This window comes from Amblyomma mixtum, chromosome 6 (genome assembly GCF_055824585.1).
Source record: "Amblyomma mixtum isolate Tamu chromosome 6, ASM5582458v1, whole genome shotgun sequence".
Classification (NCBI taxonomy): domain Eukaryota; kingdom Metazoa; phylum Arthropoda; class Arachnida; order Ixodida; family Ixodidae; genus Amblyomma; species Amblyomma mixtum.
In genome coordinates, this window is record NC_143017.1 from 76,066,469 (window position 1) to 76,091,514 (window position 25,046).

Sequence of the window (25,046 nt, forward strand, 5' to 3'; positions counted from 1 at the left end):
TCACCTGGGGTTCTTTTAACGTGCACCAACATCAAACAGTACATGGGCCTCTTGAATTTAGCCTCCATATAAATTCAACCGCCACGGCCGGGATCGAACCTGCGTCTTTCGGGTCAGCAGCCGAGCACCATAACCACTGAGTGACCGTGGCGGCTGTACAGAAAAAACTAGATTCCCAAAGTTATTAGGACGTAGGTGCTGCAGATGGTGGCCAGTGTTTGGTAGCTTTTGGTAGCCTCTAGCAGAATTTTACCACACAAGGTGTTGTAAGTGGGAGAAAATCTAAAAAACTTGTTTAGCAGCAATTCCTATAGCTGCTGAATTTTGTTGAACCATACAATGTAAGCAAGGCCCCATCTGAAAGGGCAGTCCAATATTTTTTGTGAAGCCAACTAACCATGTCAGAACTGCGACCTGGATTGCAAAACCGAGCCACGCAAAAACCCTGCTGTGTAGTTTGTTTCATTCCTGTGTGCCTTTCTTTTGTACGGTTCCATTATATGTTCCAACCACCAATAGCCCGCCTTTCCCTGTTGCATATCCTGAACTGTGGCCTTGACTGGTACCTGAAGTGGCGAAGCGGTTATTTACTGCTTCTCTAGCACTATGTTCAAAGCCATAAAAGCAGCTTGATGAGTTATGCTTGTCAGTACATGTAGAGCTATGCAATACCTGCACTGGAACATCTTATGGAGAGCAGTGCGACAGCATGCAAAGACTCAGATTTTTGTGTCTCATAGCTGTCGGAGGACACGACTCTGTGTATTCGAAGTTGCAAGCATCTTTTCTGCTTAAGGAACTGTATGCACCGACAGGGGTATTTCGAATACTTACTACCAGAGCAGACTGAACAATAGCAGTGGTGTTCACCTGAGCCGCTCGGGTTCTCCCGAGGCAGTCCTATTTTCTGTGCATTGGCAGGCTGAATGGTATAGCACCGACCAGCAACCACAATGCAAGTGCCTGTCAGTGCAAGCACTCACGACTTGATTTGGCTGCTTTCTCACCTTTAGAGGCACATTTGGGGCACAGAATGCCAGTTGTACGCACTGTCTGGTCATTGGATTTGTTCAGCTATGTACTTTTACACGGATGCAACTAACTCCAGAAGACTAGGGCTGCTATAACAACCCTTCGGATGCTAATTGTCCAATGACCTCTTCCAATGGTTAATTATGCGATTTCTGCTAGGTCTTTCAAGGTCTCGATGATATTTCCGATTCCTGTCACACAAGTCATGTAAAAGTGGGGAAAACGTGGGCACTTCGAGGCACTATGTTTGTGAACAAAAACACTCGCTTAGTGTAATCCCATCAGAGCTCAAAAAGAGAGATTTTCAGTATTCATTTTGCATCCCCGGCTTTGTGTTACCACAAGTTTCAAGCATCTGCACATTTTAACTTCATCTTGATGCTTTTGATGTTCAGGTCCTATTTTGTTTTTTGTTTTTGGTCGATGCAGTGCCTCGAGGTCATTAGCAATCCTGAAGATAATTTCATTCCAGTTTTGTACTTCCTGCCCTTGTCACTGATGGAAGCGAGACAATGCCGCCCACATTCCCTTTTCGTTAAAGTCAAGCCACTGCCTGCAATTCAATGCCAGCCGGGTCAACATGCTCCGGCAAATCAAGCTCCCTCCAACTGCCCCCTTCTTATATGCTCTCCCATTCACTAGCCTTCATGCCTGCTCTGCACATGGAGCGAGAGGGAAAGAGCACCTGAAGACTAGCAATGTACCATAAGAAACTTTTCCCCATTTCTTTGCAAGGTGGCACTTCATGCATTCACCAGCCATGCCAGCAGTCTGCACCACGACACTAACCAACACTAATTCATTAGTAGTGCCAATGAGTAGAAGTGAGCAGCTGGCATTGAAACTGAGGCAGTTTTGCCCAGTCAAAGAGGGGGGGGGGGGGGGGGGGTGAGTAGGAAATGCAGAAATTGATTAGAATTTTGATGATGATAACATTGCAAGGCGCAAGAGCATCTCTGGCCAAAAATCGCCATGGAACAAGGTTGTTTCTCCGACTCAAGGTGGGGTCAAAGACCTATTTCCCAAGCAACTTGCCAGGCAGGGGAAAGCTTATACCCACTGTATCACCGGTGGGCACCCGGCGGCACTGGGGATCGAACCCCGCACCTACCACATACGAGGCAAATGCTCAAATGACTAGGCCACCGCAGTGGTTTGAATAGAATTACACTGCGCCAACTCTCAAATGCACCTATGTCAAAATGCAAGTGCATCCTCACAAAGTTGTTTTGTCAGGTTACTGCTTTAAAAAAAATGTTCCTCCAAGCTGTTTGCTTGAATTTCTCTAGCGAATAGCGAAAAATGTAAACTCTTGCCAAACTGACCTGACAAAGCCATCCAGACCTAAAGTAGGAACTGCACGCAGGCAACGCCTACTTGCTTTTGTTCTTTTGGGTAGTGACGGTTAGTCTTGAAAACTTTTTTATTTTTCGACATAACTTATTGAAACTTAGCACGCAGGTGTATCATAGAATGCTGATTTCAAATATGCATTTAGATTTAAAATATATCACCTGGAAGAAAATTTATCGCAAAAGAACATTCGAATTAGGTAATTTCTTACGGGCCTTTATAGTAATTTATCAGTTAAAGAATTTTTTAAGAATAAGCAGACAATTGCAAAGGCCCAAAGCACATCCTAAAGCTTTTTTTCTTTAAACATGATATATGAGCAATTAGGCCATGTGTGGGCTAATTACTGCCACGTCATTTTTGTTTCCAACTTTGTTGTTTATTTATGATCAACAAAATTAGTTTGTAGACATTCTGTTAGCTTTAGGATGTGCTTTGGACCTTTGCAAATGTCTGCTTCTTCTTTAAAAATGTTTATTTAACTGATAAATTACTAAAAAGACCCATAAGAAATGACCTAATTAGGATATTTTATTTTGCCATATATTTCCTTCCAGCTGAGATATTTGAAATCTAAATGCATATTCGAAATCAGCATTCAATGATACACCCAGGTGCTATGTTTCACAAAGATATGTTAAAAAATAGAAGAAAAAGTTTTCAAGACCCTCCCTTAAATTGAAGACAGACACTTGAAAACCGGAGTGTGCACATAATGCACAAGCAGAATGAATGGAGTCTCCACGCTTTTACGAAAAATGGCACTTTTTTTCTTTATCTTCTTTGACTTGAAAGTGTCGGCAAAGGACAACTCAAGTGTATGTGCAAATGGTCAGCCTGAGAACTCAGGTGGAAAAACAAACAAGGGTATACATCTGACACTGAGGGGAAAGAACACAACAAAAGAAATGCATTCAGGGCATGCGTGTATATGGACAATGTGGTACATAACAGCCACACAACTTAATAAAAACTGACAGCGAGACAAGATTCTTTAAAATAAAAGCGGGCAAAAGAAGCAAGAAAATACTGTGTACAACAATAAAATGGTAACAAAAGGCAAAATAGCGACAAGTTCTTCGGAGTTAACAAAACACAAAGATGACAAGGTGAAGGGGGGGGGGGGGGGGGGGAGGAAAAAATATATTGCGGACAACAGCACAGGTTACTTCGTGACATACGCGCATGATTCGATGTCGCTTAGTTAAATTACACAATTCCAAATACCAAACAGAACACGGAGCTCCTATTTAAAACAATGGCATCAAGTGACAAAACAGTTGTTTTTCTTCAGAACGTTGCTGCTGAGATGCTGCACATGCCCCAATTACAATAAAAATAGACGCTTCATGATGTGTTCACACACACACGTGCACTAGTCAAGTTGCCAGGAAGCAAAAAGAAAAAAAGTGCTGATTTAAGAAGGAGTGGGCTGCCTTAAATAACAGCATGTTAGCAGTGACATGATCAGAAGCGGCTCCATTAAAACAGTAGCAACTGCAGCCTATTCCATTTATCAGTGATCCTTATCAATAGCAATAAAAATGCTGATAAAAACATTTAAAAACCATTAAATGACCAGCAACAATGGTTTGTCCCCTAAGAAATCCGACAACAGCAGCATAACACAAAAACGAAAAGCTGTTGCGGCACGGGTTCATGCATTAGCTGAAGAACAAAAGAAATAAACCTGGCAGCTAAAGTTGACAGTGTCACGGCAAAGCAATAACTAAGCATGGCTACAGAGCCGCACCCTCAACTGGACAGCAAGATAGCACAAGCAGAAGAGTTAAGTACTTGAATACCGAACTTAGCGATGCATTTTCACTCCTCTACACAGCCTCAGAAGCCACATGAGAAGCACGTAGTACAGAGCACTGTCAAAACATAATCCGCAAAGAAGTGCTCCCGTTTTCTTTGGCATTGTAACACCGCTACAAAACTGCTGCATGTGGTGACATAAAGAAGCAAGACTGCTCCAGTCCCGCAGTTTCAATTTCATTCAGCAGGTTCTCAATGCTGCCTCTGAAATATCACACTTCGTCAAGGTCCAGCAAGGTTTGGTTTGTGGGGTTTAACATCCCAAAGCGACTCAGGCTATGAGAGAAGCCGTAGTGAAGGGCTCCGGAAATTTCTCCTCCAAAGAAATTCAGCCGCCGCGGCCGGGATCGAACCCGTATCTTTCGGGTCAGCAGCCGAGCACAACAACCACTGAGCCACCGCGGCGGCCCAAGGTCAGCAAGATTCAGATCGTTAACGAGGCAGCCCTCTATGGGGCTCCAGGCAACGGAAGCCACGCTTTTCCTGCGACAACCTACTCGGACAACCTTGCTCGGGGGTTTTCATACTCACGGTTATCGTGAAACCTCGTTATAGCGAACAGGTAAAAAATCTTAATATATAGTTTGATGTGGCCGAAGTTCGTAATACAAAATTCGCCGAAATCAAGGGTGCCGGATTGTTAAGGCAAGCTTACAACCCCCTCCGTGCTGTCGATGGATACCAGAGGCGCGAACGGTGCTGACTGCAGGACTGCAACCCTACATGTCGCTACTGGGAGATAAAAGTGCAAACCTTGGCGCTAACGCTTGCAGCACCAGTCACAAGTGTAGTTCGGTGAAGCCTGCTGCTATCCATCATCATCATCATCAGCCTGACTACGCCCACTGCAGGGCAAACGCCTCTCCCATGTCTCTCCAAGTAACCCTGTCCTTCGCCAGCTGCGGCCACCATATTCCCGCAACTTTCTTAATCTCATCCGCCCACCTAATTTTCTGCCGCCCCCTGCTACGTTTGCCTTCTCCTGGAATCCACTCCGTTACCCTTAAGGACCATCGGTTATCTTGCCTTCGCATAACATGCCCTGCCCAAGCCCACTTCTTCCTCTTGATTTCAACTAGGATATCATTAACGCGCGTTTGTTCTCTCAACCACTCCGCCCGCTTCCGATCTATCCGAACGGGCACAACTTGGTACTGGCGAGTTCAACATAGCCAGTAATTCATATCTGTGTTCGTTATATCGAGGTTTCACTCATTTTTTTGTTTTCTGGGAATCATTCAGTGGAATTTCAAATTCACAGCTTGTATTCTTAATCCTAAAACTTCCACTCTTGCCTAATGTGCCCCAAAACAACAGCCTTGACACAAATCACATAGTGTTGTCAACCTGTCACATCTCATGGCAGCAGCACTGAAAACCTACTTGACAAAATGAACCTTATTTTTACAGTGAGCACAATTCGGGACGAGTGCGATACCCAAATAACTGCTCATAATCATCTTGCAGCTGCTCCGCATTGTCAATAAAACCCTGTGTAATGTTCAACTTGCTTTTTGGCCACTTCACTGTGCATAAGGGCTTCCAACTGCGATCCACAAGAAGTGCTTAACACCACGAAGGAAAAGCCCCTTCGATGTAAAGTTTTTTTTACCTTCGTCACAAGATGTAAATGCTTAAAAACAAAGCACAGTATAGTGTAAATGCATCCTTCATGATCACCTGCTGTACATACTGGTAAGCTACCGCTGAATGGTAGGAACACAAGAGCACAATTCAAAAATGGTCACCACCATAAAACCAAAATAAGACACTTGAGTTTCTGTGTGCGATGTACAGCTCAAGATAAAAACAAGATGCGGTCACAGACCGCCACAGTGCATCAATAGTGTGTCAGAAATGTCTGCACCGTTGTGCATGCATCAATGGAGTCCTGTTACATGGGAAGCCACAATCATCAAGGCTGCGAGGATGGCAGCAAATGGCCAGTGAATTACTTCATGTAGTTGCCAGACATACTGAAAAAACTGCTAAGTTCAGTCGAGCCAAGACAGTCACCTACCCACACAGGTATGGTTATGTGATCTCGTGACAACGAAACGGATCCCTATCAAGAAGTGACTGCACTTCAATTTCTATTTTCCATAAATTATGTGCCACGACAGATTACACAGCTGAACGCCCAACCTTCAGCACCTGCATTATCAGAGCAAGAATCCAAAACCCATGCAGCGATGCAATCAGAGCACAAATAGAAGTGTGCTAAGTGTACTAAAGTTGCTTGTGTGAGAGTCTCTTAAGCAAAGCTACAAAGCCTTTATGCTTGCAATAATAATAAAAAAAATCCAGCAAAACTACCGCTACGCGACTCCCCACTAAAGACAGAACAACAAGACGGATGGCTATGGAACAAGCACGAGCGCTGCTCATCGCGTAATCGCCCACTTTGTCATCTTCTAGTCCGTGACACTGTTTTTAGCCTTTTGTTCTCCCTAATGAATATTCAGAAACATTTAAAAAAAAGTTTTGTCACACTTCGAGACCAATATAAGGAACGTTTCACATTTTTAGGACCACCACAACGGTACCTTACCTCTAAGCAATGGAAAGTGAGATGTAAAAAAAGATTACAGCCACTTGCATAGGTAATCAAATGTGAAGAGGTACGCTAGCACTGCTTACCCCTGCTATACTTTTATAAGGGCCGCAAAGTGCAGAGGCATTCTACGAGGCCGCTCCGCCTTCTCATTGGCTGACTTGCGATGCAGCCTTGCTACCATCTCCTTCGCGCCTCAAACTAGTGGAGAGACAGAGAGAGCAGAGGCAGCTTGCGCGAAGCAAATAAGACAGTCTTATTCCCAGTCTAATCTTACTTGCAGTGTTAAACCTCTCGTGGTTTCGAGAAAAGGAAAGGCGCATAGCTAGTTCACTTTGTCAGTGGACACACCAAGCCCACCACGAATGCCGACTAAAAGCTTTGTGATCCCAGCCGTGCCGGCCAAATTTCGTTGGAGGCGAAATTCTAGAGGCCCGTGTACTGTGCGATGTAAGTGGCCATTAAAAGAACCCCAGATGGTTGAAATTTCTGAAGCCCTTCACTATGGCGCCCAGCCCGAGACCCTTTAGGATGTTAAACCCCGTAAAGCAAACCAAACCTAAAAGCTTGGTAATTCAGCGTTTTAGTCGGTGTTCATGGTGTGCTTGAGGTGCCCACCGACAAAGTTAACCATTATGCGCCTTTCAAGGAAAGCATTACCAAAATAATTCTGTGGCACTGACAAATAGTCAGGGAGTCACTTTTGCACACCTAAGTACTGCACTGGCTCAGATGTTCTCGAACTCTGTGATATTTGTTGGGCCCTAGAGTGAAGCATGCAGGTTTGCTTATACGAAACTTTGTCATCCATGAAGTGCAGCCTTTGTGACAACCATGCCTTCCCATGTAAGAGGCGAATAAAGTGTACTGAACTCGAAACAAAGACAGCAGTGCAGCATCCAGTCTCAAATTGCAGCTGCGATAAATGCAAGGAAACATAGGGAAGGGGGCAGAGAGGAATAACAGGAGGAGGTAAAGTGAAGAACATAAGAGTGACGATGAACACTGGCTTTAGCTAAATGCTAAACAGAAAGTGTCGCCTCTTTCTGTCATCGTTGCCTGTCTCTCAAGCTTTGCGCCAAACACTAAGCCAACACCCAAAAAAGCCTCCCGTCAAAAGTTTATACAGTAATAGAAATGACAATGAAGAAAAAACAGAGATGATTCTATACATTTTTTTTTCTTGGTGTTTGTGTGTATATATATATGTATAATATATATATATATATATATAATCTTTATGTATATAACCTTGCTCACTGTTACATTCATAAAGACGCAAGCTCACAAAAACAAACACTCAAAAAATGAAGAGCACTCGCACCACACATCTTTTTTTCTTCACACAGAAAGGAGGAGAAAGATTTAAAAAACAATGAAAAAAAGGCAAGGAGAAGAGACAAGCAAATAGCTGAGTGATCAATTTCTCCAAAAGAAATAAATACGGAAGAGGAAAAAACAAAAATGCACCAAAATCCTTGCATGAAGTCTGCCTGCAGCTGCTCACAGTGAACGCATCGCAGCAGCAGGCAAGAAGCAGGGAAAAAAAAATGCGACGGAGGTGCGTCGACGAGCTTCCTTCCGCTACGAGGGCGCGATATCAGGGGTGCTTTGTTGAGCCGTGTCTCGGCAGGCGGGAAGAAGTACAGCACTGCCCATCCGTTCTGCTCACTTTAAATACATGTCCTGCCTGCCCGCCGAACTCCACTACAGTAGCACAGGTGGAAGAAAAAGAAAAAAAAAAGCGCGCCTTCTTGCTGAATACGTGGGCTCTCCTCCATCTTCCTCCGCAAACACACTGAAGAAATGCACTGATCTGCGATGAGAAATGCACTATGGTATGTGTACAAGTCGCAAATGCCGTCCTGCCCGCTTGGCCAGCCGACAACAAGCAGGGCCTATAGAGTTCATGTGTGATAACCACAACTCCCGCTCGTGTTCTTTCCTTGGGGCGTGGGCAGGAAGCACGATGAACCATGACAGAGAGAGAGAGCGAGCGAAGGAGCTCATTAAAAAAAATAAAAAATAATAAAGTGTAAACGCAGAAGACACAAAAGGTCGAGAGACGGTGCTGATCAGGAGAGAAGAACAGGTGGCTGCTTCTGCTGCTGTAGATTAAAACGCGTTTTTTTTTTTCTCCTTTGCTCGTTCATCTACTTGGAAGCTGGAAGAAGTCTCCTTGAAGAAGAATGAAGAACCCTCGTCTTGCCTTGGCAAACAGGTTATGTGGAACCCTGGAGAATAAGAAAAAAAGAAAGGTGATCACCACATTGAGGCTTACCCTCGCAAAATTTTCATTAAAAATTTACAGGATTCAGTGCTCATGGAGCCATAATCACATCCCAAGAGAATAATGCATTAGGAAGGTCAGCGGGCATCTTTGATTTTTGGGTCTCAAGACTGTCCACAAACAGGCTGCCACTCCAACAGGAAACACTGTCACGATCATGTGACCTTAAAGGGACACTGAGGAGAAATTGAAGTTGGCTTGTGTCGACAGAATACCAGCTCCTGATTACAAAAACGCCACTCATACTGACAACAAAGCTCTTGTAACGTAGAAAAGAGCAAGAACCAAAATACAGGTATCGCCGCCACAGGCCAAACTCGCAAGTACAAGCTTCATGACGTCATAGGACAAAACAGTGTTGCTAGAACCAATGCTTCTAGTAACGCTGGGACACGAGAAGCCACAAATCACTGAGGCGCAGCCAATGCATGCGCAAACCTCCTTGACGTCGCCAGATGGCGCCACGTACCCAGCAGCTACGCGCGCGCCTGCAGCATCGGGACCAATCAGCGCCTGCTCACCGGCGTTAGGCGGGCTCCCGGTATTCCGCTAACGGTAACAAGGTACACGGTATGCTAAAGGTGTCTATGTGCGAGAACTTCGTTGACGACTTCGAGAACGGGATCCATCCTAACGCTGGCAAAGCGCCTGTGCAAATGTAAACGAAGCGACGGTAGCGACGGCCGCAATGGCCGATATATACGCCTTCAACGTGCGGCCGGCGGTAGCTTTCTTTTCGGCTGCTGTTAGGCTGCTCTGCTGGCCGTTAGAAATCACAGAGTCTGCGTTACGTCATGTGTATGTCATGTTTCACGTCACTTAGTCCTGTGTCGTCATAAGAGAATTCTAAGTTTGAATCAGAGCGGTGGGAAAAACTTTTCAACTTCGAATCCAAATTTCTTAGAAATAAATGTGTCTTTCGCCGCCGACCAAGTGGCAACAAAGCCATGAAATGCCGAACTATCGGATTTTGCTATAAAAAAAATATTAGAGCTTTCCTCACTGTCCCTTTAAGATGCCCCTTGTCGATGTTTTGCAGATAGCTAGACCACTTTGTAAAGTGATCGCGCTTTGTTGTCTCTCTCAGGCACAGATGCGGCCGTGGTATACGACCAATGATGCCACATCCTTGCAGCATCCACGGAGCTGAGGTGAAAGCCAACAAGTAAAATTGAAATGTCTATTATAAGCGAGGTTCTATGTCAAAATTCAGATAATCTCTCCTTTATTACTGACTGTCTACTAAACCTGATGTCTTACAAACTCAACATAACTTTACCATGGTCTAGGTTCCATTAGAGTTTGAATCACCAAGTTTCAACTGCACTCATCTCGAAACTCTGTTCATACTAAAAATTTCATAAGACTTCAGTGACGCTTCACTGTACCCTCATTCTGTGTGTTTCGGACTTCAGCTGACATCCTGTTCGATCTCTCTGTTGATAGAGAATGCAAAGAGTGCCTCAACACGTCTGGTACTCACCTGTGTAACACTGAGAACTTCACATTTCTGAGTTGCTCGTCTCACCATCCATAGGCTGGGAATAGTCAGTCCACTAGAAAGGAAAAGAAACATAAAATGTCAGAATACAATCACATTTGCATTGGTAAGATTGTTTTTAACCTCGTTTTCGGCACATGGCAGCATAAGCTGCTTAGGAGCCATAGGAGCCATCTGCAATGACTATTTGCTGGACCTGCTGCTATAGATGACTACAATCAGATTTGAGATCGGAGTTGACCCGACATCTAAGACCTGTCAAATGAATGTGTATCTGATTAGGTAAAAACTTCAGTTGTGTGAATATTGGAATGTTTCGAATATTGAAGTGAATGATGCAGTATTCTATCCGGGCCTCGAAGCAAATAGCGAATATCCAAAACCTAGAATATTTTAAAACCCTTTTGAAGTTTTAGACCCCTGAAAAATATGCTGCTAATTTTTAAAGAAATAAACCTTCAAATCCAATTAGCAATCAATTATCCACACTACGGGGATCACCCACCTTCCCTGCTTAAGGGGGGACACTGGTCGTGAAAAAAAAATTATTATTAATGAAGTCACAGTTACGAAATCTTCAGGGAATATGTATTTTTGTGTGCTGATTCTAAATATGTCATTTAATTTCATGTAAAGCAATTCCCTGAGCACTTATGCACTTTTTATGCTAGTACAGTAGAACCCCGCTGTTACGTTCCTCACTGCTGCGTTTTCCCGGCTGTTACGTCGTTTTCTTCGGGTCCCGGCATAGCTTCCATAGGATCCAATGTATTGGGAACCCCGCTGTTACGTCGTAGCCGAGGAAACGATCCCGCATGATACGTCGCAGCCGGGCTCCCCGAACCCAACCGGGCAATGCGCGCCAACCGCCATTTTAATTTTTGACGAGTCTTGGCCAGGCTTGGCTACGGAACTGGCTGCAAGAAGCCGCACGCGAGTTGGAGAGGCCGCCACTAGATGGCTATCTGCCTCGCACGCCGAACGCCGCGATCTTTATCGTGGGAGGTGGTGAGGAGGAGGCGTGCGGCTGCGGTCGCTTATCAGCACTTTTCTTTCACTCTTTCTTTTTATCTTTTAACTCTCCTCTATCTGCAAGTGACAGCGGTGGTGGCTCCGCTGGAGCCAGTCGGCAGGGCCCGTGCAATTTCCTTTTCATCCTTCTCAGTCGCAACAACATCTTTATTGTGCTTTGATGGCGTGATAGCGTTGAGTAAGCGGAAGGGGCTTTCCCTTGAGGAAAAGCTGGACGTACTAAAAGCAGTCGACAGGCAGCCAGGGCGGCTTACGCGGAGCAGCGCGGCGAGCAGCCTACGAACATTTCAGTGCTTGACACTGTGCACAACGTCGCTTCAGCGTGGACTGCAGTGAGCGCGTGAACTGCACAGCACTGCTGCGTGCGTGCGGTGTGACCGCACCCCAAAGCGACGCTGACAGCAATGCGGCCTTTGCTATTGAGAAACGCGTTGTTCTTTCCAGCGAGCGAAAGAAACTGCAATCCACCATTCTCGATTTTTTAAAGTCCTAGGGTCAATTTGCGGAAATTAATTGTTTCAAGTCAAAGCTGCACTGTTTTCATTAATTTTCGGTGCTTTCCTCACTGTTGCGTTTTCCCGGCTGTTACGTTTTTTTTCCCGGTCCGGTGAAAAACGTATGAACGGGGTTCTACTGTATTTTGCGGAGAATTTTAAAGAAAATTTGCTGCAGGAAACTCACTGAAATGTATGCCATTGGGTTCTCTTGACACCAAGGAATGCAATAAGGGTGAAATTGTCTTCCTGCCTATCATAAAACTTAAGTTATAGAGTTTTGAAGTTGTCGCTTCAGAAATGAGAAGGAAAGTGTGTACTCCTGTTTCTGAAGTGGCAGCTTCAGTACCCTATTACTCAAGTTATATGAGAGCCAGGATGATAATTTTACCCTTATTGTATTCCTTGGTGTCAAAAGAACCCAATGGCACACATTTCAGAGAGTTTCCCGCAGCAAGGTTAGCCATGACAATCGGTTGACGCTATTGGCCGTAAGCCCCGCTTTGAGGGGCATTAACCACTTTGTTCTCCAGTTGCATCAGACTACAGTAGGATACCTGCCTTTGGTGCGACCACAGGCAAAGTGTGAGCTTCGCTGTATTTTGCTCCTTCAAGCCCATTTGTTTCTTGCTTGAACAGCGAGGCAGTTCTTATCAGGGAACTAACTCACAGCCCCAAAAAAAAAAATTCTTTGGAGGCACTTAGATATCTTTTAAGTGCAGGAAGGCGAAAGTCATTTGCGACTCATTGCACTATTTGAATTTGCCGCGCTTGCATCCATGTCACGACAGAGAAGAAGAGCGTGGCAAGAGGAAGTGGTGACGTTACGCTGTGCGTCGGCAGTTGTTGCCTGGCGGCAGATCAAACTGCTTCAACGTCCTTTCGTCTGATGTGACGTCAGCATCCAGTTTTGCTCATTTCTAAACAATTTTTACCCAAATTATAGATCTTTTGGTGATCTTAAGTACTAATTACACTTAATTACACATTTTTCAACCTAACACAAATCCAGCATTTTCCCGCCCAATCTGTGATAATTTTTCACTGTGCTGCGACGACTTCCGGTGGATGTGGCGCCTCACCGTTCCCGTTGCTATATCGACGTCCGCGCTATATTGACGCATTTCACTGTTTCCTTTTTTTTTTTTTTTTTCTCGCTATAATTGGCTATAATTAATCAACTATTCACACTACAGTCATCAAACTTGGCGTCGGGGTTACATTTTGTCCCCGCTATCTGTTGCTACCATTCGTTTTCTCCTATCAGCCGTGCTCGCCGATGAGTCAGCCCAGGTGCTGGATGTACCGCCGGATGGACGGACAGGAGAATGAGCCACTAAAGGCTTTCGCATTAAAAGGGGACGTCGTGATCTGTTATTAGGAGAGAGAGGGAGAGGAGTACTTACTAGGGTACTTACAGGCAGAGAGGCCAGCCTCTGGTGTGCCAGCGCGTCGAGAGCAGGTCCCGGGTGGGCCAGGCCGTGTGCCCCCAGCTTGGCCCCCTCGTCACTCTTCTCCTCCTCGCGCCGCTTCAGGCAGGCAGTCTTGGGGTTCAGGTTGCGCTCTGCACCCACACACACGCACCCCCCACGTTTACCCTGCACTCTCCCTTCTGCCACCTGGCTGCCGAGCAAAGTGGCAGAAACGCACTCTGGAGAATGGCAAAACAGAGCTACGCAGTAAGGAGTAGCCAAAAGTTAGTTGCCACGTGACTTGCAAGGAACATACTGCAAGACATTAGCCCAGGGGTTCCGCAGGCTGCTTTTATGGGCTCCGCGAGCACCCACTCTGGCCTGCCCCACATTTCTGGTACACTCCTGGTGGGCGTGTGTGAACCAGACACAGTACCCGGGCCCACTTGCCCGAAGCAAATAAGACAGTCTAGTTCCTAGTCTAACCTTATTCTCGATCTAAACCCTCTCTTGGTTTTGCGCAAAGGAAAGGCACACACCTGGTTCACTTTGTCGGTGGACGCCTCAAGCGCACCACAAATGCCTTCTAAGAGCACTTTGGCCAGGGAATTTCACGAATTTGTACCATACTGAAGTTCATACAAGCCATGACCATGTCACTGAGATTCTACTGAATCGAGGTAATAGTGTAACACAAATGCATCAAAGCAACCAGCTAGTACGTAACAATTGGTAGCTTACAAACTTTAGTCATAAGATGTTTAGATGAAGACACAAGCAGCACACACAAAACTAACATACAGAAGAATCTCAATGATCTATCATGGTTATGAACTTGTGGAATTCCCTGGCCAGGTAATTATGTACAATGTGCAGAATTTCTAATGTTCCAAACACTCCTGTGCCACTATGGATGACATGAACGTACGAGCCGCAACTGCACCAACGAGCACAAGGCGCTGTCTGCACATCATCACAATCGCCAGTGGCACAAAACGCATCACAAGCAGAGTGGTAGCGCGGGCACAAATAAACTCCCATCAGCCACAAACAGATCTAAGTGAATGCACAAGGATTTTGTTCATTTTGGATGATAAGAATATTCCTAGTGATACGAACTCCACACCAAAATTATCAGTGCACTAATCACCATCACCCCACTCTCGCTCTTTTATCATGTATGTAGAGTCATTTCTTTAGGACAAGATATCCCAGTTAGAACTTGCCAAACGAAGAAGCCCCCCTGAGATGTTTTTTACAACTTTTCAGCCCAAGAGACTGCAACCAAACCCTGCTACCAGCTACAGGTGATGGTGCTTCATAGATATGAAGAAGATTTGAGAAACTTATCAATAATGCAGAGCATAATAATATGCAAGACTCAAATCCCGGAAAAATCAACATGCGAGTTTCCGAACTTAGGGGCCTCTGGGAGTTTCTGGGTGCCAGCAGTGCGGCCATGCACAGACACAGCAAGCGACATACCCCTGACTTGCTGCTCCAAACTTGTGATGACCTCCACTGCCTGGTGAAGGATGTTCAGCTTGGTCTGGGCCTTGTCAGTCTTCAGGTGCATCATGCACATTCGGCCCAGCTCCTTGAACGCCTCGTTTATGTCCCGCACACGTATCCTGCGCGCACATCCCAGAACGGCTACGCTCACACCCACAGACCATTCCTGTTCCAGTCAACAGCAGCAACCATGCTGAAAAAACTGGTCTGTTCATTCAGAAATGCTCTGAATGCTATAATTAGCGGAGCTAATTAAACAACTAAATCGTGCAAAACAAACAGGCCCGTAACACACTTTCCTCGCAGACTAGCTTGCACAGTGGTCAGTCCAAATTTTCCCGCCTAGAGAAGCTAAAACTATTTTAAACCCAGAGCCAATCACTGTCACACAGTCAGAGTTGAAAGAAAATGAGGACAGTCACGAGAGCAGAGATCACCACACCACAGAGTGCATAAAAACATTTCCACATCCGGAAGCACTGAAGCGTCTACCTTTCTCGTGCATTGTTCGCCTGTCTCCTCTCCTTTTCTCGCTCTGCCTTGATTTCCGGGGGCTCATCCTCATCTCCAGACCTGCAATAAAATCACACGTGCCATTGGAAATTTGAGGCATGGCATCCATTGCTGTGCATCATACCGATAAGAATTTCTGGGCACACATCCACACACGACTACAAAGGAATACTGCACGACAGTTTTCGCGAACTTGAACAGGAATGAAAGGTGGCACTGCTACTGTAAATTTCTCTCCATCCATGGGCTAAACGGAAGCAACAGAGATGCTGCACAAGAGGTCTATGCTCCTAGTTGATGCTGTTAAGATTACACAAAAGACAATAGCATCCGATTCTTGAACTTGGTAAAAATTGCGTTCTGTGGGCCTTTGTGGCTATGTTGATGCTTGTTCAAAACACCCGTGTGGTGACGCTAATTCAGAGATACAATTCAGCCACATTTCAGTGACTCAATACTATCCACAAGTGCTGGTAAGGGATTATTGGAGGAACCACAAAGCGTGTTCTGTTCTCCTTCAACCATGAGACACCTACCCAGTAAATGCATCACCTTGGCCGCTGTTGCTGTTGTTGCCGGATGCTACTTGCCAGCGGCTCCTGCAATTCAACAAAAGAAAAAGCGTTGTGTAGAGAGTTGTACCGGACATAGGCAGCTACGGCAATCATGCTCCGCACACTATAGGGCACGATGTCTATGCCGTGTTAAAAAGGCGCTGTCTTACCGTGACCGCTTGCTGGCCTTTCCCCCGGAGGAAGACGTGGCAGTTGGGGTGTTCAGGCTGGCGCCCAGGGGACCCGGGGAGTTCGGGGGGCTGATCTTGCTGTGCTCCAGTTTCTCTGGTTCTTTGCACTTCTCCACTTTGATGCCCGGGCTATTGTCCACTGCTCACACAAGTGGCAGAAAAAAAAAAAGGCATTTTTGAGTTTGTCAACACACGTATACACAGTTGCCATCCAATTTTTCGGACTTGGCAGGACCCATAAAAAGGACCGAATAATCGAACAGCCTGAAAAATCCACATACCAAAAAAAAAAAAATAAATAATTTTATTGCGAAAAACCGGCCTCCAAAATTACGAATGTCGCTGTTTTCCACATTCTGTTTGCAAGCAATAATACTAAATTGTATCTCAGCCAGCATCTGCTTTCATCACATCCGTACCACCTCACATCACCAATACAGTAGCCGACCGATATTTCGGACTCCAATAATTCGGACTAGCGCGATATTTCGGACTTCGCTGAGGAACCGTCACGCACCTCATAGGAACGTGTACATTTTCACGACCGATATTTCGGACCTTGCGGAGTCTAAATGTTCGAATTTTCGGACTAAAATAGACGCCAACAATATTGCAGTGATCGTTTTTCAACCGAAAATTTGTTATTTCGGCCTAATGTAGACGCGAGCGGGCATCGCTGTCACTACCAAACCGTTCGCGGTTTGCCGCCACCGCGAAAGGCGCCATCTTGGATTTAAACGGAATCGGCTCGGCGGGCGCAGTCGGACTGGCTTGGATATGTTTGGCAATTTGTTCTCTATCGTCGAGATATGAGATGCTCTCCATTGCCATCGAGATGGCCTAAAAAGGGCGCTCGATTGCATTGAAAACGGTACAACGGGACAGCAAACGCGGTAGACGGGGGCGAGGGTGGGACTGCAGTCGGAGGCGCTCGCTCCCGCTCGCGTCTTCCCGTGGGCTACCCATGGGTTACCTCGCGGTCTTCGCGAACGTTATTGCCCCATGCAAAGCGACTGTTCTTGCTTCGTGCAGCGAGTGCATTCATTCGCAGCATGACCGCGGCCGCGTCGCACTATCTGGTATCATGATGCGATAGGATGCGGGCATGAAGAAAGCACGGCTATGACTCAGATAGAGTGTAATATTATCGCTTGTAGGCGGAACATGGGAAGCGGCGATTTTCTCGATTTTGAAAGCCGGTTTTACGCAAAAAAGTTTTTTTTTTTAAGTTCACGCACCGTGGGGTGCGTCGTCCAAGCCGCGGCGGACGCTGCAGCTGTCCCGCTGTACCGTTATCAATGCGATCGCGCGCCCTTTGCGCCGCACTATCTTGGTTTTGGTTTATTGGGGTTTAACGTCCCAAAGCAACTCTATCTATGAGGGACGCCGTAGTGGTAGTGAAGGTCTCCGGAAATTTGCGCCCCACTATCTGGTATCGTGATGAGATAGGCTGCCGACATGAAGAAAGCACGGTTATGACTCAGATAGAGTATAATATTATCGCTTGTAGGCGGAACATGGGGAGCGGCGATTTTTGCGATTTTGAAAGCCGGTTTTTCGCTGAAAAGTTGTTTTTTTTTTATGTTCACGGATTTTTCGGACTGTTCGATTATTCGGACCATTTTTCGGGTCCCGCCGAGTCCGAAAAATCGGTCGGCGACTGTATACCAGACTGTGTGATGTGACTGCGGATCATGCTCCAAATGCACCGCAATGCACGTGCCGCTCTACACACACCATGTGATGTGAGAGCGCAGCCTGTTTCACAGGCCACCAACGGTCGCAAAGACCGCACTTTAAAGTGAGTGCCTCCGACTGCACCCCCATCCCTTCATCCCCCCATCTTCCCCCCACCAAGATCAGCATGGTCTGAACTGGTCGCTGTTCCCGGCATCAACATGATCGGAGTGTCTTGGCTCGTGTACTCTTCTTTGTAGGACACCGTGATGGCAACAAAGAGAGTGTCACTAACTCAAGTGCCAACACTGGGGAACAAATATCCCAGTCTACCAAAGCTAGTTCACCTGACTGACTCTGTTTATATCCAAGATGGCAGCCCTCGTGGCAGCCATGGTGGAAGCAAGGATAGGCTGTTACATTACATTTTTTGAGGCCGGATGAGAGAGCTCTCCTCGCCATTTCGCCAATGTGTCAGTGCACTTGCACACAGAGCAATCTTGCGTTCCACCGATTACGCAGACGATGATGCTGCGCCATAGGCCAAAGACTCCCCGTAGTCCTTGTGAAAACAAGCGACCTCTGGAACACTTTTGGTCATGCGCTCGGATAGCGAGGGCCTCTCCTAAGGTTTCCTTCCAAAATGACCATTGGCCATAAACAATGCAGAGATGCACCGAGTTGGATCTAAGCACCCACCATAATGTGCTGGGTTTTGGCTGTTTGATGTTGCCAGCGATGTCCTGCTCCGCATGGAACTGTCGGAGAGGGCAGGTGGGCTAGCCTGTAATAGCACAAGCAAGCAGACACAAACTCGTGATATCTCTTAAGCAATATACCATGTCCACCGTGAGACAAAAAAACCTCTGGCACTGATCTTCCATTGACTCTGTCCTAAGCCAGCTGCGGCCGCCCTATTACCACAAACTTCTTGGTCCTATCTGCCCACCACTCTCTCTGCTGTTCTCTGCTACATTTGTTCTCTACTGGATTCCACTCCCATTACTGTGAGGAACCATCTGTTATCAGTTCTCTGCATTACATGCCCTGCCCATGTTCATTTCCTTTTTCAATTCTAGCTAGGATACCACCAGCTTTTGTTCCCCAACCAACTATTACAAACAAGCCTTTACATTAGTCTCCAAGTTTCTGCCTAACAGTTGAGCCCTGGCAAGATACAACTATAAGGTACAGTCACAATAAAAAGAAATGCGAACAGTGGAGCGCGTGGACGTCGCGCTGTCTGCATTTCTTTTCATCGCTCCAGCACACACTGTGAGAAGGAGGAGCAGGAGCGGGCACTCACCCCGTGTGCATCTAGGGCAGGCATGCCTGGAGAGAAGGGGTGGCCGGCCGTTAAGGAAGCCAGCAGCCCGTTGGAGTGGGCGGCCCCGGGCGTGAGCCCCAACGCGGGCCCCAGGTTGGGGCCCAGGGAGGCACTCTCCGCATGTGTCCGCAGGATGCTAAGCGCGTCGTCCAGCCGCTCCTCTAGCCCGCCCCGTGGCTGCTGCACATCAGCCCAAGCACACCGTCAGCGGGGAGTCGGTGCACTGTCAACCCCACTCTCTGGCCCATAAGGGTACACCAAGGACAAACCCCATCCAGTTTTCATTCTCTGTAAAATCTTAAGCTGGCTCATCTGTAAATCTTAAGCTGGCATATCCGTAAGCTGGCTTACGCCAGCTTATCCGTAAAAGGATAAGCTGGCGACCCTTTGGCAGCAAAAGATGCAATCACTGCTGGGAAATTTGAGGTTCAAAATGGGAGTACTTCTTCCCATTACTTGGTTCAGGTTTAAGACGTTGATGGCAGACACTGAAAGCATTAGGGACTCCATGCCCTCCGGCAGGAAGTGGATGGTAGAACGTTTGTAACCTCAGAGGTTCGCAAACAAAGAAAGTACCCGACATTGCCGCAGATGGCTCGCGAAAACAGCCTAGGATGGCGTTGACTTGTATTACGTTACTTTGGCATTCGCTAGCTTACAAATGATCCACTTGCTGTGGAAGTAACATCTTTATCAATAGGGCACTGTAATCAACCATCGTAAGCCGTCTTCGATTTGTCCTTGGTGTTCCCTTTCAGGAAGCCTCCCTCGGCGGATCAGTTTAAATGCTCACCCATTCATCACAGGCTAAGTGCCTGCATAGTTTTGCAAGCATAACATAGGAAAGTGCATTGATATCAGAAATGAGCCCATAATGCAGCAGCCAGTGACAAAGACAGCTCAGCTGGACAAACACGAATGAAAGCAAAGAGACTTATTCCCTGGGCTGAAAAACTCACAAGGACAACAGTTCTAGACAACGCAGAAGCGGCCAACCTGAGCCACGGAAGAGAAAACACTCACTTCCCCGGTCTGGCATGAAAAATTTTCATGCCAGTCAAGTGGCAGCACGTACAGTATTGGTATTAACAAAGACAACACAGCAGCGTCCTAGTTAGCTTTGCCATACGTGGTACTTGACACAGTTTCCTAAGGTAATGACTTCTACATAGCTAATTCAGTTCCACATGGCAACAATATTGCCTTATTTCACCCTACGCTTTACGTACACAGGGTAAAAAATCTCAAATTTTCTCGCACAATCAGAAACTATGTAATCTGAACTCGCAGGCGGCAAAAACTTGATTGAATTAAACCTTTCTTAAACCTATAAAATTTCTATACAAACAGCACAGGAGGAGAAAAAAAAAAGATTCGCATCACTCAAAACTCAAGCCATCAGAAAACGAACAAACCCTGCATGTTCAAGCACAAAAAACTTTCAGCATGAAAATTTGCTTACGGCTAGAGGGAATTCTCTAAGTTGTAATAATGGGCTCATATTTATCTCTAAACATTCTCAATGCTCACAGAGCTGGAGCCGCGCACAACAGCGAGAATGATTCTGCTACTTGATGCTTGAAGGTGTGTACTAGTGGCTGGCGAATACAGCATGTGGGCAAGGCAGTTTTGCGTATGGGACCCAACATCCTAACGCTGCCCCAGCCTCCCCCTACTGCCCATGCATCTCAGCCACACTATTTGGTGCTTGCCGCACTGCTACTATTGTGGCCTCCTCCTCAAGCTCCTGCTGCCTGCCATGACTTCCACATTCGTATTGTCTCTAGTGGCGCAGAAAAGTGTTGGGAATAGCTGCATTCTTTGCACCGTACACGATGCACTTCAACCAGGGAATTTTACAAATTCCTACCAGCTTACAGTACCACTGAAATCCTACTGTACACTTAATGCTGACGACACCAGAGCATCAGTTCGAAATAAATGACAGTTTAAATTAAAGGGGCTGCGAAACACTGCTTGGGGGGATACTGGCTATACTTCAGGTGGATTCTTTATGTCACACAGATGCTGACTTAAAAAGAATTACAGGAATAGATGCACAGGAACGGGAGTTATTCAATGAAGAAATTTCAAAATACAAGCAAACGAAGCGCTGCCCTCAACTCGATTTTGGCTGGGCTTCCCACTCCTATTTCGCTCTCCCAATGACGGCACCTGGCGCAACCAATCAAAACAGCCTGCCAGAGCACGTCGCGGAAGTTTGCACTCCATGGTTGCCTGCTCCCTGTAACTCGTTCTTGCTGAGACTGGCAGCGTCGTTTCCATGCCAGAGCCCCTGGTGGTGTATTTTTATTTTACTTGCTTTACAGGGCTTTTATCTAAGACAAACAAGTTGTTTTTGTTGATCTAATATAAAACGCAGACAGGTGACAAAATGTGTCTCTATTTATTCACACAATTTGCAGTATATTTACTGTTTGTCCGATCATCAAGCTCGCGCCAGGTGATGTCATATCCGCTGCTAAAAACCCGACACTGTGTGGCGACACCATCAGAGCCATGAATTTGTTATTGGGAGGACATCAAAATATTAAAAAATGGAATATACGCGGTATTACCGACGCTAATAGCACCATTGTAACTCACTGTATGCGATCAACAGGCAGAACAGTCAACTAAGATTGTGTTTCTGGGCCCCTTTAAGCAAGCTCGAATTAACATGATTTCACTGTACATCAAGGGTAATGAGTACCAATATGTGCAACAGATATAAAGCGTCTGGAATAAGACAACACTATCTCAAGCAAATTGGTGCACTTCAAAACCAGCTAAAAGTACTTTTAAACACAAAGACAAATGTAACGAGATGGGGTGCCACAAGCTATTCCAGGAAAGCACAGTTAGAAAAGCAGACATAAAAGCAGCAGCAAACAGGACAGAGCAGCTGTCTACGTTTGTGGTGTGAAGAAGTGACATGACAACAATGCATGGCTGGAGGCAAGATGCACAAAACAACATTAAAAAAAAAAACGCACAGAACAGATGTAGACAGACATGCGGTTAGTTACCTCCACACAGTCTTCGAGAAAATGAAAGTCATCGTCACAACCGTCACCCAGTGCAGGATGGTGCTATGAGGGGGTCAATAGAAATGCAGTCAGATCATGCAGGAGTTGGGGCATGCACTCTACCCAACAAACAAATAGAACTTGCCATTTGTTTGCTCGCAGTTGCACTCCTTAATAGTGATTTTGTACAAATAATATACTAAAACTAGGATTGTACAGCGTGTGTGCCCGAAGGTGCTCAAACCATGCCTCTGTTCAAAAAAGCACTAATCCGAAGGTTCAGAGCTTAGCAAAATCGTCTACTGCCGATGTAAGTCCAGAGAGAAAAAAGAGGCATGAAAAAAAAAATTGCATTAATATCCACGACTGGGAGTCAAACCCCAAGTGGCGCGGACACATCATCTTCAAAGGCACCTACGCGAGCATACTACGCTATCGCCGCAGCTGAACATGCCATGCTCTTGCACTTTGCATTGCAGAGCGATGTCTTTCATCAACTGCCATCTGCTCCGTCCTGTGGCACTGCCCGCTCGGTGTCGTTTTATACGTAGCCCAAATCTGTCTTTTCGCACTGATCTGAACGTAGTTCACATTTACTTCAGTTTTTCCTCCCACCCCTCCAATTTCCTGAGCGATCAGAAACTTATCCCTTGTAGGTCACCTCAAAATGTGCATGAATAACAAAGGTCAGTGGCCGGTTTGCGAGAGGACATGCAATGCGAGATACAGAAGGTTCTCGACACTGCAATCACACTTGTGAACTATCAAGCTCAGTTGCGTTTACCCACCTTTTTTTCTTTTTCAGCTATATTACGCAGCATAGTTTTGGTAGCAGTATGTGCAATTAGGCGGAGCCAATAACTCAATGAAGAAAAGACCTGCCAAACAAGCTGACATGCAGGGTATTCTATCCCTATTGATAGCCTACAATTGTCTCCGAGTTTATTTGCCTACGCGGGAAATAAATAACACATTGGCAAACTCGGAACAGTTTCATGTTTTCTGTCACTCAAGTAGAAGATTCAGAAGTGATCAACTCATGACAGCAGCTGCAATGGTCTTACCAGCTGGTGCATTGTGGCTTCCTGGAAACCAGACGGAGGTTGGCCCGACTGTGCATTATTCCTTGACCATTGAGACACCGCTGAAACAACAAAGAAGCGAAGGATGTTAAAATAAAATCCCACGGGTCACTTGCAATGGCACAACAGGTCATCAAAAACATTTCCTACATGCAACACCAGAAATACGGTTTGGTTTATCAGTGTTTAACATCCCAAAGCGACTCAGGCTATGAGGGATGCTGTAGTAGAGGGCTGCGGATTCACGTGCACTGACATCACACATTACAGAGGCCCCTAGCATTTCGCCTCCATCGAAATGCGACCGCCACGGCCAGGATTGAAATAAGCACTGGTTTCATTGACAACACCAGTGCGAACTGAAAGCCTAATGGCAAACCTGAGCCACCAAACCGATGGCATCGTACAACAGGGACCCGTTCACCTTTGTCAAGGAAGCAAAAGCATGAACACGTTTCTCTTATTCAGGTTAACAACATTAACTACGCAAGAACTCCTTCAGACTAACATGTCATTCACTTGCCTCAGAGCTACTGAGAAGCCAGTGAATCCTGTTTCCAGCTCTGTCAGTACAGGAACTTCAGTATATGTAGCACAATAAAGTAGCATAATAAAGTTGTGTCTACCACTTGCTAAACATGCATAAATTCTGAGCACTGCTGGCATACACTCAAAACATTTGTGCATGCAGCAACTTGACAACGTATTACGTAGTTTTGCACAACATGCCCTAGTCCAAAATTATTCACACGTTTACCCTGTGCCCATGTTTCACAGCCAGAGATTTAAGCCTAGCAAGGTCACAAAGAGACCCTGAACTACAGCACTCTTGCCAAGGTCACAGCATGTGCTTTCAGCAATCACAGTGTATGAGCACTTGAGTGAGCATCTATAGATTTCGCACATGCGTGCCTAAACGTGCTCCCACGAGTAGACACCCCTCTCCCAAATCTTGCATCAGAATTCCTTCTGGAAAATAATGCTTATGTTCGGCTACTAGCAAACATCCACATGTCCACAAAGCACAGCAGCAAACAAGCAGAGACTGGCTTCAGCACAGAAATGGTATACTGACCACAAAGAGGAGGAGGAGAACTGACAGGTGTGGAAGACGTCGATGAAAAACTGCTCCCTGGGTGGTCGGCTGAATATAACTGCTAAATGCCGGAAAAGAGAAAAAAGACATTGGACGTGTAAGATGCTGTCCTGCACACGTCCAGAGAGAGAACATGTGCACACAAAGTCTTTGAAAAACCCACACTTAAAGAGTAGACTGTCTACTGCGGTAATGAGAATAAAAATAAGTGATGACAATACTAGAGCAGAACTCACAGTTTAGGGCAGGAATTTATATTTTAAACTGACACTGAAGATTGAGCCAGGGCCAGCAGCAGCACCGTGCTGTGTTCTAACTTCGCCCGGAGTTGATATACTAACAGTACACCTTATGAAAGGAGCGAGTGCAATGCAGAGGGTTATTTTTGATGGAAGGAATTTGAAAAACACCTTAATTTTTCCTTGCAACTGGCCAACATTTCTTTCATGGTAATTAAATGTAATGTTGCCAAGCCTGACCTTCGTGGCAGAAAAAAGTCCGCTCGGAAATGGAGCTGTAGTGAGGCACTGCAGCGAGGCACAGCTATAAAAGACATCATGCGAGGACTTCACCATA

General features: G+C 46.0%; 1 protein-coding gene across 8 annotated transcripts in view; it reads right to left on the reverse strand.

Moving 5' to 3' along the window:
- Nucleotides 1-3,132: 3,132 nt before the first annotated feature.
- da (transcription factor daughterless) overlaps nucleotides 3,133-25,046 on the reverse strand; it is a 146,132-nt gene continuing 124,218 nt past the window's right edge. For 2 of the 8 annotated variants that reach the window (XM_089548205.1, XM_089548212.1), the window contains 12 exons: nucleotides 24,450-24,531; nucleotides 23,357-23,436; nucleotides 22,293-22,355; nucleotides 19,243-19,443; nucleotides 18,636-18,720; nucleotides 16,239-16,398; nucleotides 16,051-16,113; nucleotides 15,494-15,574; nucleotides 14,975-15,120; nucleotides 13,484-13,641; nucleotides 10,534-10,606; nucleotides 3,133-8,994 (listed from right to left, as the gene is read on the reverse strand). In XM_089548205.1, the coding sequence (XP_089404331.1) occupies nucleotides 10,553-10,606; nucleotides 13,484-13,641; nucleotides 14,975-15,120; nucleotides 15,494-15,574; nucleotides 16,051-16,113; nucleotides 16,239-16,398; nucleotides 18,636-18,720; nucleotides 19,243-19,443; nucleotides 22,293-22,355; nucleotides 23,357-23,436; nucleotides 24,450-24,531 (1,173 nt within the window). In that variant the 3' untranslated portion in view covers nucleotides 3,133-8,994; nucleotides 10,534-10,552. The remainder of the gene's footprint in view (nucleotides 8,995-10,533; nucleotides 10,607-13,483; nucleotides 13,642-14,974; nucleotides 15,121-15,493; nucleotides 15,575-16,050; nucleotides 16,114-16,238; nucleotides 16,399-18,635; nucleotides 18,721-19,242; nucleotides 19,444-22,292; nucleotides 22,356-23,356; nucleotides 23,437-24,449; nucleotides 24,532-25,046) is intronic. The other 6 variants (XM_089548206.1, XM_089548209.1, XM_089548207.1 and 3 more) reach the window with 6 other exon arrangements.